Here is a 15880-nt window from a genome sequence, read left to right on the forward strand (position 1 = left end):
TTTGTCTGGACGGCAGGCGGCGTTTCATTTAAAATGGCGGATGCTTCGTCATCTAAACATGTTGAACAAGCTTTTATAAGTTCTCCCTCAATTCTTGCTGAGCATTTTACAGATTTAAATGTTGATTTGTGTGCTAGAGAGTTTTCGAATTATTTGAACGTAAATTTATCTTCTCAGGTTGTAAATTTTATTTTAACAGAAACGTTAAAAACTTTAAATTTCTAACTCGTAGACGAAACACTTCAATCTACTTAAACTGTGTTTGACAATTTCAGGTGCAAACCTATCAAGACATTATAGAAGATATGTTAGTCCGTTTAGAAGAGCTCTCTCAAACTGCAGACATGGTTTGTTTGTTATAAGAAAACCAATTTTGATTAACCAGAGTTAGGGACTTGGGGCCCCATCCCATCAATGTAACATTCAGTAGGTGAAAACATGATTCTCAGACGATGTTCAACGTATGAGGAAGAGTAGTAGCAGATAGGAATTATTGCAAGCTCATACACTTATATTTTCAGATCCAAAATGAATCGGAAGTTGTTGTAGCTGACCTTCTTCCAAGAATTATTTTACAAAGTAAAAGTCTCCCTGCAATATTTCAAAAGATTGAACATCTAGAGGCAAGAAAGGCACATACATAACGTGGTGATTTTGTGTGGTATTCAAAATAATCTTATTTATTGATTGTTTCAGAGATTCATGAAAGAGGTTTCTGAAAATATTGATAAGTTGGAAGAAAAAGTAAAAAAAGCAGAGACTGATCTTGAAACTTCAACTGTAAAAGGATTTCTAAAACGATTTCAACAGGTTTAGAAATTCAACTATTGCGGTCATATATGAGAATTGTAGAACCTGAATACTATTTTTATTTGTAGAAAAAAGAAATAAAGAAATCAGAGAACATTTCATGGGTGCCAGTTGAGTTGACAAATTTAAAACAATATTTCCGTAATGATAAAACATCAGAAGAGAAAAATTTCATTCCATTGTCTAATGTGGAAGATAATGATACTTGAATGGGTTTAGGTCAATTTCATATATTTAATTTGTAGAGTCATGTTTTTATGATTATAATGCACATCTTACTCATAAAAATTTACACCACAAATGCACAATAAATACACATAAACACAATATCAACCACATTAATTATTGAATAAATATTGAAATGTCTTATATATTTCAACTTAAGCATTGCTACAATGCAATTTTTCATGACAATAAAGCAGAATCGTATTGCATTTTAAGCCATTAGATTTGTGACATTACCTGAAATAATAAACCCTACCTACAATGTTCTTGGCTGCATAAATATCTCTTCAAATGAAAGAAAATAAATGCCAAGAAAATGGCCATTTGATTTCAAACTGCACTGATTGTTACATTACTATGTTGTCTGATAATATTTATACTTTGCAAAGATATCTGGGAACACTCCTCAATGCTAAGATATGTCAGACATTGTAGATGTTCAATTGCATGTTCAATACTTTTTAAGGTGATTTTGCAACAGAAAGTCAATGCTACTTCTGTAAGAGTCTGGCAGTTATCAAATGCAAACATCACACCATCATCAGTGATCAACTGTGATCCAAAATTAAATCCTTCCAAGTACATTAGATGTTTTGAAGCTGTCTTAAGACCATTGTCAGATATCTTACAACCTTCCAAACCAATCGAGAGCAATTGTGGCAATTCTTTGGCAATATAAATAAATCCTTTATCAGTTGTTCGAGTGTGATCCAGAGTTATGTGGCGAAGTTTTTTGAGATTCTTTGCAATATCTATCACACCTAAAACATTGAGATTTCAAAGCGTTAACTGCACAATTTTGAGTAAGATTAAATAATAGGTTGATGTTACCTTTATTGCTCACTTTACGACAGAAGGAAAGATTTAATTGCTGTAGATGAATCATGTTTAAAGCAATTAATGAAACACCAGCATTCGACACATGTTTACAATCCATTAGGTCAAGACTTGTTAAAGATGGAACATGTTCAGCTAGGCTCTTTATTCCAATATTTGTAACTTTTGGATGTGATGATAGCACTAAAGATCTTAGACGATGTAATGACGGTGCAATCTCACAAAGGCCATCATTAGTGAGGGGACAGTTGCGCAGGTCTAATGTGACCAGCTTTTTCAAATTTTTTGCCAAAGACACGATTCCAACATCATTTATACAAGAGCTATTCAATGACAGCAAGACCAGGTTAGGTAAACACTGAGAGATGACCTTTGTTGTTGTATCTGTTAAATTAATAACAAAACCCATGTCTAGACTTATCAGATTGGTTAAACATTTTAAAACATTACGAAGACAAACATCATTTACACCATCAACATCAAAGTGTAATGATTGCAGTTTTGTCATTCCTGCAATAGCTAGAAACATTTCCTCAATCTCCTCGTCATGGCTAGAAAACTGAAGATTATCACTATCTGAGCCACCAAATGCTAAATAAACAAGCTGATGTAGATTTTCAGCAACATATTTTATTCCTTTACATGTGACTAATGGACATTCTTTGACATCAAGATATTTCAGAAGTGGAACTCCCTCCGAAAGAACTTTCAAAGCAGCATCATTTATGCCATGACTCCAACGAAAGTCCAAATGCACTAATTTTGTTAAGTGTTTAACCATATGCATCATAGCAGTAACTGATAACCAATCACATCCTCGTAATACAAGTGTTTGCAAATTTGGAGTGTTTAGACCAATGTCCTTAATAGAAATATCTCTCATATTTTCACACCATGTCAAGTCCAAGCCTGCTAAGTCTTCAACATGAAGCAAAAATGTCCTAAGACCAAACTCTGTAATATTCTCACACTCCTCCAAAACCAAAAATTTCAAATGCTTCAATTTTGGAGAAGACTCTTCAAGAAATGTGTCACTAATTCTTGAACAACGTTTAAAAACAAGATGTTTTAATTTAGTTAATTGACAGACTTCACGTTTCAACTCAACTTCAGTAATTCTTGGACAGCCTCCCATGTTCAAGTATGTCAAATTTGGTAGATTAGACGTGATGACGGCAAAATCGCGACCCGATGTTCTAGGACAACTGATTCGACTAATTCGCCTTTTTACAAGACTCTTTATAAGCACGTCGTTACAAGTAAATGGTAACTCAACTGTTACCATTTTCCAATGAACAGGAAAATAGACAATATCTCTCCAGGCACGGCACACAAGGGCAGCATTCTGTTTTCCCTGTGTGTCAAGAAAACTGAATACAAGCGATGTAATGTCTGGAATTAAAGGACCTTGAAAATAATTGACAACACTACTCATTCTGACATGCTGCAGTAAAACGTAAATGCTTCCCAAAGTTGAGACACAGGTTGCGATGTTCAATTCAACTTCTTCATTTTTGAGGTATTTGTCGGAAATAACCGTAATCACCCGTTGTTGAAATTTTTTCATTGCACATGATCGGGAATTGCCGTTCGTCGTCGTCATCTGACGTTCTTCAAAATGGCAGATTTTGACGAAATAAAAATTCATGATTTTTCTGAACGTATACTTGAACATGTTGTTCATTTTCATGTAATGAAAATGAGAGATAGTGTTTTTATTTGGGCAGGAGAAAATCTAGAACTGAATTCTTTATCAGTTGCAATGTCCACTAAATATGTGAGTGCAATTCAAAAATTCATTTCCTAGCAAGCCAAGTTGCAATGTTTTATCAAATTTCATTTACTAACAAGTTCAAATGTTCAATGACATTGAATGATATTTATAAAACCTGTCTTTCTCTACATTAGGATAGTATACCAGCAGTTACCAATGTACTAGGAGATGTATCTAATGTGAATTCAGATGCCCTGGCACAGAAATTTGGTAGAAACATCTTTCTCACTGATTATTTTTATACCAGGCATAAAATATTTACTTCTTTTTATAAATGCCTTTACTAGCCACAAAGTTGAACAAGCAGTGTTTCATGAGCTATAACATACCCTTCAATGAAGACATTCTACCTTTAGTGGAGAAGAGAATTTTAAAAGAAATAAATGTGAATCCAAACTACTTTTGAACATTGGAAACACAATGAAATTTTTGCACATACTGCTCAGTACCTACACACCTGTCCAATGTGAAATGTTGCATTGTTTCATATTCAATGTCCATTATCCAATTGCATTCAATAAGGAAACTCGAACTAATTGCATGCATTGGAAATAGCTGTAGAATTAGCTGTCTAAAATGAATATTTTCTATACACAAACATTATTCACAAAACAAACATTTATGCATTGCTTTCTAGACTGTGAAATAGCTTAATTCTAATATGTACAGCATGTTCCCTTGTGTCCCTCACATAGATATGATTATTATTCATGAATTACGATCTAGTTTACCAGTTGATGTGTAATGCATCACTGCTTTACGATCACCAACATCTTTCAGTAAAATATCAACAGCAGCTCTCCATTCTTTGATTTCAATGCATGAACTCTGAAGGAAAACATTGCAATGAAAAAATTATGCTAAACATTTCACCATTTAAAATAAAAGAACAGTACCTGCTCCAAGGCAGAACAATCTTTTCCTCTGCTCAAATAATGGCTTTTCCAAAACTTCAAGAGCATCCTGTTGTACATATAGGATTATTATCAAACTTAACAACAACACATAGCATATATACATAGCAACCAACACTCAACATGATGAAACAATATAGCTAACCGTAGATTGTCTATAATAAACCCAGGCTTCTTCAGTGCAGCTTCCTCGTGCTGAAAAGCCCGTAAGTATAGATGGAGCTCGCCTTTGTTTAATGAAAACATGAAAAACACAATAGCAGTATTCAAGCAGCTCACATTTTCCTGTGAAATAAGAAAGCTGAAATAAATAAGAGAAACATAAAAAATAAAACAATTTTTCAACTGGATATTTACCTGAGTAAGCGTATCAACAGTGACAGACATTATAAGTTTAAGTAGCAAATGAACCCGTTTTTTTAAACCAGAAACCATAGAGCTAAGACCAAAGGCTAAATCTTTCAACAGAAAGGAGGCAATGTATTAAGACTTTGGGTGAAACAAGCAGTACTTTAGATAAACTTTGGCAACCATAAAAACATATCATTACCAATTGATATTTTGTTGCATGACAAAAAATGTTCATAGGATAGAACAAGACTTCTGATAAACATGTTTGAGTCAATAACATTACTTGTCATAACCATAATAAATGTTTCCAACTATAAAATAAACCAAAGACATGAGAAGATGAGTATCTAAATGTTTTTTCTGTTCACTATTTATGTGTACCTCTAATTCTGAAATCATCAGAGTAAACTCTTTAAAAGCCACATGGTTAAATTTCATAAGTTCTCCCAATAAATCAAAACTGCTTTGTAATACTTCTTTGCTTTTTATCTCTTTTGAACATATAATTTGAAGAAGATGCTTTAACAAACCACGTTTGATAAGAAAGACTTGATCAGCATAAGATGCTTTGCCACGCAAAAATCCTTCCAAAGCTCGAAAAAACCAAAATCTGCAATTGAACCAAAAATTGTTTATTGAGTTAAGAGTTAAACAGTTAAACTAATTATAAAAAATTCTTACTGTAGCACAGAATGAGATGATAAAGTCTTTGAAACATCTAAAGTTTTAGCTAGCAATCCTTGTTTACCATCACAACATTGTGAATGATCAAAATTTTGTAAAACCTCTGGAAACAATAGATTATTTTTTTCTAAAAAACAACCAAATGAAAAACATGTTTGAGTCAAGTAAAAGTCAAGTTTAAATACCCAAACTCACATCGATACCATATATTGTCTTGAGTTCCTTCAGTTCGATTGGAGTGAGAAGAATGTATTTTTTACTATAAATTCAGAAATAATTCAGTATAGTGTTTAAAAATTTAAATAATTAAACATACAAGTCAACTTACTCATTATGATCACAAAAGCTATGAATCAAACGAAGAAATTGAATCTTTAAAGCTGATTCCTAAAATTAAAAGTTTTTTTTATAATTTAACAGGAAAGATTATACCCACTATGTACAGATACATCATATTCATTTGTACCTGTGCACATTGATTGTCCTCCTCTCTCATCATTTCACTGGAATATAAAAGCATTCATTGTGGTTACAAATAGACATAACAAAAACAAAAATTACTTTGAACCATGAAAAATCTTATTAAAACATGAAATTCATGAAATCGACCAGAAATATCAGACCTATTATCAATCCATTTTAGCTCGTCAAACAGCACACACAGTTTAGGAATGAGATAAAGATTAGCTAGCTGTTTTTGAACCTGAAGCAAACATAGTTGTTTTATAGTTAGAAGCAATACAGTTGTTTTTTTAAGTGCTTTCTTCTGAAAATATTTCTACTTACAGAAGTTTTATATTTCCCTGTGAGAAGAACACACAATACAAAAAGTGCTTCAACTTTCAACATAACATCTTGAAAAAACTTTATGGACAGTGTGAAATATGGTGAATGTAAAAATGATGCACCATCACCTACAAATAAATAGAAGATATACTTAAGTTCAGTGAAATATAAACAAAAAATTATCATCTTAATGAGACATTTCACAAGGATCATCCAATCATTCAAAATAATTGCTAAAGCTTTGTACACTTACAAGAATGATTGATAGGGCATTTGAACTTTTTACACAAGTTAACAAAACTACCAAAATATTTTCATTTTCTAAACACTAAACAGAACTTGAAACTATATATATTTATCTCTTACATTTCAGTGACTTGCTAGCATATTATGTTATAAATTGCATGCATCATGAACTTAATAAATACAAAATTTGACAATTGAAACATGTTTCATTTTGTGAGTCCTTCTATACACTTACTATCTTGGTTTGCATCTTCAAAATCATCCAATACTCCACTAAAATATGATGTCAACTGTTGCAATCTTGCAGGTGTGTGGGGTGAACCAAGGGAAAATGGTGATGACTTATCTGATAAAATAATTTCATCATTCATCAACAAAATACATAGAAAGAACAAAATCAAAAAATCATGAAAATAAAAAATATGAAAAAAGCACTTCTTATACCTATAGATTCACTAGCTAAAGAACAAACTCTAGGTAGAAACTCTGGCACTAAAAGCAAAATCCTTTGATTTTCATCAGCTATTTCAGCTCGCTGTTGGAAAACTTTGCTTGTGTCTTGATTAAATACTAAAAAAGTATAGAGAAGAAATATTTTCTTTTGAAAAAAAATATTGACATGCAATCTTTTTAGAAGGACAATTACATGTGTTTTTGTCATCACAAGCCTCTGCATCAGTTAGAACAAAATACAAAACCGACAAAAATTTGCCAATTGATGATCATTCATTTGAATGATTAGTTTCTCCAAGTTCATGTCATTTAATGATAAAATTTGATGTCTAACACGAAGAATATCCTCCAAGAGATGGGATGCATACCTATATTTTTAACAATGGAGACACTCTTTCAAGCAAAAATACATTTTTGATAACATGTATTTCCATAAATTTCTTACAAGCACTTACACATATGTTTCTTTGTACTTTAACAGTGAAAATAACTGTTCAATGAAGAGCATGTTGAGTCCCAGGTTTTTTGCAATAATATCATTCTTGTAGAAAAATAAAAAGTAATAAGTATTAATAATAATAATGATAACTGACAACATACAATAACACATACATGGCAGCTGATATTACGCAGTAAATCCAAGGATGAAGAATAGAGGCTGTGAAGAGCTTCCACTAAACAAGATGAGATGTAGTTGACATTTATGGAAACATTAATTATAATGATGCCAATGAAAAATACCAGAGGGTCTTGTGGAAAGATGGTCGAGGCCATACATCTCTTTGTAACAAAGAATGTGTACCAAAATCTGAATATTTTGAAAAACTCATTGCAATAATTTTCGCTATGAAATAGTCAACTAATTTAATCTTGTGGAAGATATGTAAAGTGATGATTACACTACCTCAGGACCGTAGAAATCGTTAACAATTTTACTGAGATCTTTCAATTTATTGCTTTCATCACAAGATGCTTTTTCAAACAAAATCTGAGCAACATTCTGTGAAACGACAATAAAGCTTTGCAATGCAAGTCTTAATGACGTCAAAATACGATGGCAAAAATATAAACCAGCAAGTGAATGCCATTAATTCTGTATAAATTTTGCTCTAAAAAACGTATTTTATTTCAAAAAATTGCACAATACCTTTAAAATTTCTGTACAAGATTCAACATCAAATTTCTGGGCATTACAACAATTTTGAAGTTGCATAAAATGTTTTGGAATATCGTATAAATTCAATCTTTTGTTAACCAATTCGAAGAAATTTGGATTTCTCTACATCCAATAAGAACATATGAAACAATTTGTTAGTAAATAATCAAATATCTTGGGATATTAAAATATCAAATTAACAAACAATAAAATATGTATTTTACCCTAAGTATTTCACATCGACGTCCATACTGTCTTGATTGCAAACAATGAAAAATATTCTGCGATTTAACTTTCTTCATTATTCATCAACTAATGCAAATTTTGAAACACCAATAAATATTCTCCTTCATTTATTTTTCGACAAATTCTCGCAAACTGCTGCAGCCATGGAATGCAAAATGAACATAGGACCACTTCAATTTCCACTTTCAAGTGCCATACATTTTTATTTCACTAAAACCACACAACCTTTAATAACCAATGAAATTGTTTGAAACAAATGAAACATGCGATTTAACCAATCAGAGAACGACTTAAGATCATTCTAGCTTCAGAGATGTCTCTGATGTCTCTACTTACGTCGCCATTTACAAAACTTGATGTCCATTTTATTAAAAAATAGAAAACTTGGGGGAAACATCGTTGGCATAAAGTTTCACTATTCGAAAATTGTAATTAAAATCAACGCACTATTTTAGTAGTGTGTATTTTGAAATTATAAAATCAAAGACGGACGCTTGCGGTGTTGGCGTAGTGACCATACAATACGTGATGACAAGAGAACTAGGAAGCAGCTTTGGAAAATGAATTCTAGAAAAGTCTAGCTACACTGCTACAGCACACAAATTCATAAAATAAGGATAGATTTATTTTACACAGCAAGTTACATAAGTATACACATCAATATGTAAGAACTGTTCTTTGTACAAAAAACTGATCAAGGTTGAAGTTTTCGAGCCAAAAACTTCCCATTTTAAAGTCATGTAGTACGATAAGAATATAAAATATGTATTTTATATACACAATACAATTTTAAAATAAATCAATTTTTGTCATTGGTAGTTTTCTTCATTTTAAATTTTAAGCCTGCATAAAATAAAAAATTAAAAGTTATGGAAAGAAAAAGTGAAAAAAATTATTAATGAATAGGTTTTAGCAATACCTTAGCTTTATTCTGTTGAACAGGAAGATACAGTTTAAACTCAGCAGGTAATTCATCTTCAGAGTATAATCTGTCGGAGAAATATACTCGGCGAATACGACAATTGGCATGGATCTAAAATAAGAAAATACAAACTTGGTGATATTTTATAATTAACTCAAGTCATTTGAACAATGTCTCACCTGAACTCTTAGTGTTTCAATATAGTTGGTACCATATGCCCTCCTTGTAAAATCTGACAGATTAAACTTTAAAATAAAGATATTATTAAAATGACATTTGCATGCTAACCTCCCTCACCCACCAACAAAAGAGGTCTACATTTGCAAATAAATTTGATGATGCAATCATAATTGCTTTATTTTGTTGTATATTTACATGCATATTATAACTATTTTTCTATTACTATTCGGCCTACAAACAGTTAATGTAACGCTAAAGTGGATGTCATCATATATGTAACATAAATTTAGAAATTATTTATGTTCATAATCACAAATAAAAAAATTACTTGTATCTGGTTCCAACCATCATCCAATCTCATGGGCATTGTACAAATAAAAGGTTTAACTCGAGTTGTCGACTGGTAATTTGAGGCTCTAAATCGTCGACGTACATTTTTATCATCAAGGACCTGGTATATGTCAACAAAAATATATCTTGGCAACCTCATAACATCAAACGCAAATAAACTTTGAATTAAAGATGTTCATGAAAATATGTTCTCAGAAATTAAATTATGCCCTTATATCTCACCTGTACTTCAAAGGTAAAATATTTCTTGAGATTTTTTATGATCATAACAAGAAAAGGTAATTTTATGGCAAGAGTCTTGTTGGCTTCTGCTGGGCATGTTATAAATGTTGTGCTGCAACAAAAGAAAAGTCTTTTAAAGCAATAATAAAAATAAAATACAGTATTTGCTATACAAAGTTGAAAATATGCAAAACATTTCACGTAACGGGATATTAACATGAAAATATTCTTTGAAAAATCCCCAAAATTACAGGTCGCGTAACAATATGTAGTAATGTAGATAAATAGGAAATACCCACCTTACGTTTGTACCTACTATTTCTAAAACTAAAGACTGTATATCGTTATCAGTAATTCTTTTTATGTGACCGTTTCGAACCTGAAAGAAAACGCAAAGAAAATTTCTTATCATGCATTCAAAAATTAATTAACTGGAGCGTCAAACGTGGACAAAGGACCGCGATCACTTCATACAAACCAACCTTTTTCTCCCATATTTGAAGTGGTTTACTCCCGATACTGTAGAGAATGGATAGAAATCCGGATTGGAAAGTATTTTTGAACATATTTACCGATGAATAAAAAAGGAAAAGTGAATTTTCGTTGACGTTTATCAACTGTTCAACACCGTTAGCCTGCTGTGGGTTTCCAAGTCACGCTGTTTGCACTCGTTGTTACTAAGCAACACATAAAAGCCCGCGAAATTAAACAGATACTTGACTATCTTATACTTTGTGTAAGGCAACTTACACTTCAGTAAATACATCATGGAACATATAATAATTTAATTTTTCTATTATTTTCATAAATTTACAAAATTAAGAATAAAATATTTGAATAAACAATCACGTTCTCTGAGCTTCGTGTCTTTCATTCTTAAACCATGAATCAGTCGATGTATGTAACTGTATTTGTTTCCACATTTTTCTGTAGGTTTTTAATGCCATCTAAAGGAAAGAAAGTTATTTATGCAGTAAAAAGAATATTGAAAGGATTATTTATTTTACCTCAGCAATTTCCACTTTTCTTTCCCACATTTTCACAGTTTTATTGAGTTCATAGAGACTAGCTCTCTCTCTAACATACTCTAAAACCTGCACATCAGTAAGTTAAGGTGAATACACAAAAGTCAGAATTTATATAAAACGAACAAGAAAACACTACAATACCTGAGGAACTTTATAGTCATTAAGTTGCTGCCTCCGTCTTTGATTTAACTCTAGTGCTTTTACTCGTTCCTACAGGGGAAAAATAAGGTCAACACTATTCACTGGTAAAGCAATGAACACTCTCCCTACACTCACTCACTCTTTAAAAGAAAATTAAACATTCTTATGAAACCTTTTCAACAAGTTGTGTTTCCACATCAATTTTTGAAGAAAGCTCACTTCTTGAAGCTATTTCATGCTTTAATTGAGCCGATTCTTCTGTGAGGCTGTGCAATTTTTTCTACAAGAAATATGATAGTGAAAATAAGAATGAAAGAAAGAATGTAAAAACAATTATAAAGTGTACCTTGTAAGTATTCAAAACTTGAAGTACATTTCCCGCCATAAGTTTAAGTCTCAAGAGATCTTTATTTCTGTCGTCAATTTTTTCTAAATACTGCTGATTTTCAATCTTCAGTTGATTAAAATCTACTTCATGCAAAACTTCTCCCATTTCTTCCTTCTGTAAAGGCAATAACATACATAAAATGATGATTTCAAAGAGGGAGAAACTGAAGAATGGTATTTATAGACCTGCTTCAGTTGCATTTGTAACTTTTTCTTCTGGACACGAAATGTTGAGTTCTTCAATCGTAGTTTTTCAATGAGAGTATCCTACAATAATGTAATGAAATCTCTGTATCAGTTCTGTACAACATAATCCTCATATGGTACATTCAATTTAGGGAAGTCCTTACTCTGTTTCTTATCTTATCTTCAAAATATCGAACAACTTTCTCAGCTATGATCTTGTTTGTTCTCTAAAACCAAGAAAATATTCAAGCAACATATGTCATCCAATTTTGAACATTACTAAATAACATACTAAATTTACAGATCCTTGGACAATATCTCTGTTAAACTCATAACATGATTTCTTCATTTCTGCAGTCTGGAGATCTGCTTCTTCCATGATTGCCTACACACAATCAAACTTGATCAACAAAAATTTCTAGTCCTCCTTTTTCATTAATTATAATCACCTTGTAGTTATCAAGAATCTTTTCGGAACTATCCCTTAGTTTTTCCATTTCCTCTTTCAGTTCCTCTAGTTCTCTTTGCGCAATATCACATTTTTGTTCAGCAGTAAGCTTTAAACTTCTGCAAACATGTCAAAAAGCATATTTATTTATTCATTAAAATCAAGGAAAGAAAAAGTATTACTTATCAACAGATAGTCCTCTAGATCTTGTCCGTTTTTTGAATGTTCGAGAAGTTGTTTGTTCTTGGACAGTCTGCACAAACATGGCACCTTAAAACATACAACATATCTAATTATCTAAAGAAAATTGTAGCATTTTAATGATTGGAGAACCATCAGAACAATATGGATTCTTTGGGTGTTCTGGGGGTACATGTGTTTATACACTTACTTGTACTAGCACCATATTTGTTATCCACTCTTTTTAGATATTTTTCGAACATATTTGCTTCATTTTTCAGTATGCTGTTTGCTTGCCTCAAAGAAATATATATATGTTTGTATGATAATGGTGTTATTGGTACATGGACAAATCACAAATATATACTTGGCAAACGACGTTGACTCGTTTAAAATGATATATTTCATAATAAATACTTACAATGTTTCTTCTACAAGATTATATAATTCCTCGTCGGTTAATTCATCAACTCTATCTTCGTTTTGATCAATTGAGCTACTGATATCTACATCAGACGCCGCCATACTTCTTGTTTCTAAATATAGTAACCATGACAACATTTGAATCCCAAGCCCCCACTCCAACTCCATCAGCGCGCGAACGTTCATGTTACGTTTATGTGCAGTGTATAATTCAGATTATAATTTTTATACTTGGAATCCTTCAACAAAGAAGGCATCCTATTATTTGAAATGAAACTTGTACAGTAAGTTACTTTACTTTTATGAGTTATTTTATAATTTGGGATTTTTTAAAATATTTGTGGAAATATTTTACTTTAGTTTATCTAATCAATCTTACGTCAACTTTTGTAGGTTTTTAATGAAACTTAGTCATGAAACAGTGACCATAGAGTTAAAGAATGGCACGGTTATACACGGTACAATTGCAGGTAACATTGCCTATATAATAAATATGCATAACAACATTTTCATATTAGGTAAAGTCACTGAACTTTTTTAACTATTATTACAATTCATTAAATTGTAAATTTTTCAGGTGTTGACATGAGTATGAACACTCACTTGAAAACTGTTAAAATGACAATCAAAAACAAAGATCCAGTTCAACTAGACAGTTTAAGCATTCGTGGTAACAATATACGTTATTATATCTTGCCTGAGAGTCTACCGCTTGACACATTATTGGTTGAGGAGCCACCACGAGCCAAAGGAAGGAAACGTGAAGCCAGTATGTAGTGTCAACTATGTATATATTACTTTTTTTCATGGTTCACAATTTTGTCTTTGTTTTTAGTGGCATTAGGTCGTGGCCGAGGACGAGGTAGAGGACGGGGAAGAGGAGGTCCTAGAGGAAGAGGTCGTGGACGTAGATAGGATGTGGAGTAAAAACAGTAGTATTGTTAAATATTCATAAATGTTCCACTGTACACAATGACTCAACCCAAAAACATAGCATTTTGCAACAACAACATGAAAGGACCTAGGACATTTTGTTTTTGTGTAATATATCAGGTTCAACTTAAACTTTTCATACACTGAATAGGTTGACATTGTGATGTAGAAACTAATTCAGTGTGTTTTTATTATAATATTTTCTGTTTATTTCATTGTGAGAAGATCTCTGTCAGTGTATTATTAAAATAATTTTCATAGTGCAACATAAAATACAACCTGTTTATTTACACGACTTTTCAATAATTACACAATGGTCATCATAAGACCAAACATTCTAAATGGCATTAGTGTCTGTTCCATTTTCGTTTTCTAGCAAGGCTTGGATTGAACTGTGAATAATAACTATGTAGATAGAAAAAGTTTTTGATACATTTATACATATGTACTAAAAAACCATAATATCTGTTTTACCTGTCTTTATAAGGATCATCTTCAATTGGTTTTCCTTCTTTTTGCTCTCTGAGAAATTTTTCTGATCTTAGTTGTTCTTCTTTTTCACGTTTTACTCTTTCTGCTCTTAATTCTTCAATTGTTTTCTTTGACCTTGATTTCTAAAAGCCATAGTTTCTGATAACAAGAATTTCTTAGGAATGTGGAAAATTTCAAGAAATACCTTGGACATTTTTTCTTGTTTCTTTCTTTCTGATCTCTTTGAATAATTTTTTTTTGTTTGATCCAAGAAAGAATTCATCTTCATCAATGGGTCCATTCTCTGTTTATTGTCGACATCTTTCTGACTAAGAAACATTAACTCCATAATCATTTTACAATATCATGAGATATTTCTATTGTTGTTAACCTTTCTCCTTTGTTGTCTTTTCTACGTTTTTCAGTGTACCAAGGTTGTTCATCTGCATCAATACATGTTAGCAACAGTAATGAGTTATCAATATATGTTCTAAGTAATGTAACAATTTGATTTTGGAAACAAAGAAAAAACCCCATAAAATCTAAGGTTAATACCGCCCAGAAGATTAAAAGTAAGTGAAAAATAATTTGCTGCAACTCATACCAAAAATTTTGTTCAGTAGAAATTTCAAAGGCTTTTCATGTAATAACTTTATTAAAACTAGATCCATCACTGATCAATATTACAATAAGGGACACTTCAATTTTCTACACAGTTGATTATGTCAAGCAACACAGGTAAAAAATTTCAAAACCTTTAGTTACACCTTCACCAAGATATTTTAACACTCCCAAAGCTTTTTCCTTTTTTTCTTGTTCAGCTTTTTTATCGAGCTCGTAATCTTTATTTGTTGCCACATTCTGTCAAGTCAGTTGAAATATCAAATTTCATTCAGCCAATGTCATCATAAACTAAACAAAGGATATATCTTACCCCAGAAAAACTGCAGTCAAAGAGATTTATGGATTCACGTTGACGTGTCTGTTGTGAAACCGTCTCTTGTGTCTGGAAAGATTCTTTAACCCTATCTCTGAGCAATTTTGTCCTGGCTTCTTGCTCCTGGAATATTTGAAATTAGGTATGTGCTATTCATTTGATGTGATATTACAGTATTAAAACTATATTCACGATTATTACCGCTAAGGCTGCTCTTTGGAGACGTTTTTCTTCTTCAAGTCTGGCATTTTCTTCATCTCGGCGTACCCGTTCTATGTTATCTTTATTTCTCACATGCCAACTGCACAAAATAATTACATCTTTTAACACAACTCTTTAAAGCACGGTAATATGAAAGACATCATACCTCTTTTTTGGTAAAATATTCATCGCAAATTCTTACTTTTTTTATCATATAAAAAGGCTCATGACAAGAGTTTTGACGCCCACGGTGTATAGTGTTAAGCGACTATTAACAATTTTCACAATACTTCGTGCAATATTAGTGAGATCGTTATATTTGTCACATATTTGGTAATAATTCCATGTTCTACATACACCAATATACACAGAAACTTTATGGAATTTC

General features: G+C 31.8%; 7 protein-coding genes across 8 annotated transcripts; 2 read left to right on the plus strand and 5 right to left on the minus strand.

Annotated features, from left to right (window-relative positions):
- The first annotated feature begins 4 nt into the window (after positions 1-4).
- On the plus strand, positions 5-1370 carry LOC124437424. Its single transcript, XM_046987401.1, has 5 exons — positions 5-177; positions 276-347; positions 522-623; positions 697-810; positions 879-1370. Exons 1-5 carry the CDS (start codon positions 34-36, stop codon positions 1017-1019), a joined length of 573 nt encoding a protein of 190 aa, XP_046843357.1. The 5' UTR covers positions 5-33; the 3' UTR covers positions 1020-1370.
- Positions 1025-3592, minus strand: LOC124437417 (F-box/LRR-repeat protein 20-like). The gene is made up of 2 exons (XM_046987392.1): positions 1867-3592; positions 1025-1796 (listed from the first exon to the last, which is right to left on the minus strand). Exons 1-2 carry the CDS (start codon positions 3560-3562, stop codon positions 1366-1368), a joined length of 2127 nt encoding a protein of 708 aa, XP_046843348.1. The 5' UTR covers positions 3563-3592; the 3' UTR covers positions 1025-1365.
- Positions 3593-3688: 96 nt separating this feature from the next.
- LOC124437415 (short transient receptor potential channel 4-associated protein-like) lies at positions 3689-8922 on the minus strand. The gene is given in 22 exon segments (XM_046987390.1): positions 3689-4474; positions 4543-4609; positions 4706-4845; positions 4918-5018; positions 5111-5222; positions 5293-5521; positions 5593-5722; positions 5799-5854; positions 5924-5982; positions 6062-6098; positions 6219-6298; positions 6382-6509; positions 6863-6973; positions 7072-7197; positions 7274-7324; positions 7327-7448; positions 7536-7621; positions 7693-7754; positions 7822-7888; positions 7985-8080; positions 8228-8359; positions 8461-8922. Coding segments are annotated over 22 exon segments (2190 nt in total). The 5' UTR covers positions 8539-8922; the 3' UTR covers positions 3689-4354.
- A 167-nt stretch (positions 8923-9089) lies between these two features.
- On the minus strand, positions 9090-10931 carry LOC124437423 (cilia- and flagella-associated protein 20). The gene is made up of 7 exons (XM_046987400.1): positions 10640-10931; positions 10457-10536; positions 10158-10269; positions 9913-10035; positions 9584-9649; positions 9402-9515; positions 9090-9325 (listed from the first exon to the last, which is right to left on the minus strand). Exons 1-7 carry the CDS (start codon positions 10721-10723, stop codon positions 9320-9322), a joined length of 585 nt encoding a protein of 194 aa, XP_046843356.1. The 5' UTR covers positions 10724-10931; the 3' UTR covers positions 9090-9319.
- A 3-nt stretch (positions 10932-10934) lies between these two features.
- LOC124437418 (coiled-coil domain-containing protein 113-like) lies at positions 10935-13723 on the minus strand. Of its 2 annotated transcripts, XM_046987394.1 has the most exons (13): positions 13648-13723; positions 12949-13063; positions 12739-12824; positions 12530-12617; positions 12349-12466; positions 12192-12284; positions 12064-12126; positions 11900-11980; positions 11673-11828; positions 11499-11606; positions 11327-11395; positions 11165-11251; positions 10935-11104 (listed from the first exon to the last, which is right to left on the minus strand). In XM_046987394.1, exons 2-13 carry the CDS (start codon positions 13050-13052, stop codon positions 11003-11005), a joined length of 1155 nt encoding a protein of 384 aa, XP_046843350.1. In that variant the 5' UTR covers positions 13053-13063; positions 13648-13723; the 3' UTR covers positions 10935-11002. The 2 variants fall into 2 exon arrangements, with proteins under 2 accessions (XP_046843350.1, XP_046843349.1); XM_046987393.1 differs by lacking the exon at positions 13648-13723 and having other exon boundaries at positions 12949-13095.
- Positions 13122-14156, plus strand: LOC124437428 (small nuclear ribonucleoprotein Sm D1-like). Its single transcript, XM_046987404.1, has 4 exons — positions 13122-13234; positions 13344-13420; positions 13528-13719; positions 13786-14156. Exons 1-4 carry the CDS (start codon positions 13221-13223, stop codon positions 13863-13865), a joined length of 363 nt encoding a protein of 120 aa, XP_046843360.1. The 5' UTR covers positions 13122-13220; the 3' UTR covers positions 13866-14156.
- LOC124437421 (leukocyte receptor cluster member 1-like) lies at positions 14152-15853 on the minus strand. Its single transcript, XM_046987398.1, has 8 exons — positions 15659-15853; positions 15493-15592; positions 15289-15414; positions 15110-15215; positions 14746-14797; positions 14560-14683; positions 14358-14497; positions 14152-14288 (listed from the first exon to the last, which is right to left on the minus strand). The coding sequence occupies exons 1-8, from the start codon at positions 15679-15681 to the stop codon at positions 14231-14233; spliced, it is 729 nt and encodes a 242-aa protein (XP_046843354.1). The 5' UTR covers positions 15682-15853; the 3' UTR covers positions 14152-14230.
- Positions 15854-15880: the final 27 nt, after the last annotated feature.

This window comes from Xenia sp. Carnegie-2017, unplaced genomic scaffold, assembly GCF_021976095.1.
Source record: "Xenia sp. Carnegie-2017 unplaced genomic scaffold, XeniaSp_v1 HiC_scaffold_16, whole genome shotgun sequence".
Lineage (NCBI taxonomy): Eukaryota > Metazoa > Cnidaria > Anthozoa > Malacalcyonacea > Xeniidae > Xenia > Xenia sp. Carnegie-2017.

Bases quoted from the DNA above. Each gene is read 5' to 3' on its own strand.
- LOC124437424 (XM_046987401.1), top strand. From the start codon at position 34: ATGGCGGATGCTTCGTCATCTAAACATGTTGAACAAGCTTTTATAAGT. The intron at 178-275 runs GTTGTAAATTTT...TGACAATTTCAG, and splicing joins ACGTAAATTTATCTTCTCAG to GTGCAAACCTATCAAGACAT. The intron at 624-696 runs GCAAGAAAGGCA...TGATTGTTTCAG, and splicing joins AAAAGATTGAACATCTAGAG to AGATTCATGAAAGAGGTTTC.
- LOC124437417 (XM_046987392.1), bottom strand. From the start codon at position 3,562: ATGAAAATGAACAACATGTTCAAGTATACGTTCAGAAAAATCATGAAT. The intron at 1,797-1,866 runs GTAACATCAACC...TCAATGTTTTAG, and splicing joins TCGTAAAGTGAGCAATAAAG to GTGTGATAGATATTGCAAAG.
- LOC124437423 (XM_046987400.1), bottom strand. From the start codon at position 10,723: ATGTTCAAAAATACTTTCCAATCCGGATTTCTATCCATTCTCTACAGT. The intron at 10,270-10,456 runs GTGGGTATTTCC...CTTTTGTTGCAG, and splicing joins ATAGTAGGTACAAACGTAAG to CACAACATTTATAACATGCC. The intron at 9,650-9,912 runs GTAATTTTTTTA...TTTATTTTAAAG, and splicing joins ATGGTTGGAACCAGATACAA to TTTAATCTGTCAGATTTTAC.
- LOC124437418 (XM_046987393.1), bottom strand. From the start codon at position 13,088: ATGTTGTCATGGTTACTATATTTAGAAACAAGAAGTATGGCGGCGTCT. The intron at 12,285-12,348 runs GTGATTATAATT...GATTGTGTGTAG, and splicing joins AGATTCTTGATAACTACAAG to GCAATCATGGAAGAAGCAGA. The intron at 11,607-11,672 runs GTACACTTTATA...TATTTCTTGTAG, and splicing joins AAGTTTTGAATACTTACAAG to AAAAAATTGCACAGCCTCAC.
- LOC124437428 (XM_046987404.1), top strand. The intron at 13,421-13,527 runs GTAACATTGCCT...TAAATTTTTCAG, and splicing joins TATACACGGTACAATTGCAG to GTGTTGACATGAGTATGAAC. The intron at 13,720-13,785 runs GTATGTAGTGTC...CTTTGTTTTTAG, and splicing joins AGGAAGGAAACGTGAAGCCA to TGGCATTAGGTCGTGGCCGA.
- LOC124437421 (XM_046987398.1), bottom strand. From the start codon at position 15,681: ATGAATATTTTACCAAAAAAGAG. The intron at 15,593-15,658 runs GTATGATGTCTT...TATTTTGTGCAG, and splicing joins AATATTTTACCAAAAAAGAG to TTGGCATGTGAGAAATAAAG. The intron at 15,216-15,288 runs GTAAGATATATC...CTGACTTGACAG, and splicing joins TTGACTGCAGTTTTTCTGGG to AATGTGGCAACAAATAAAGA.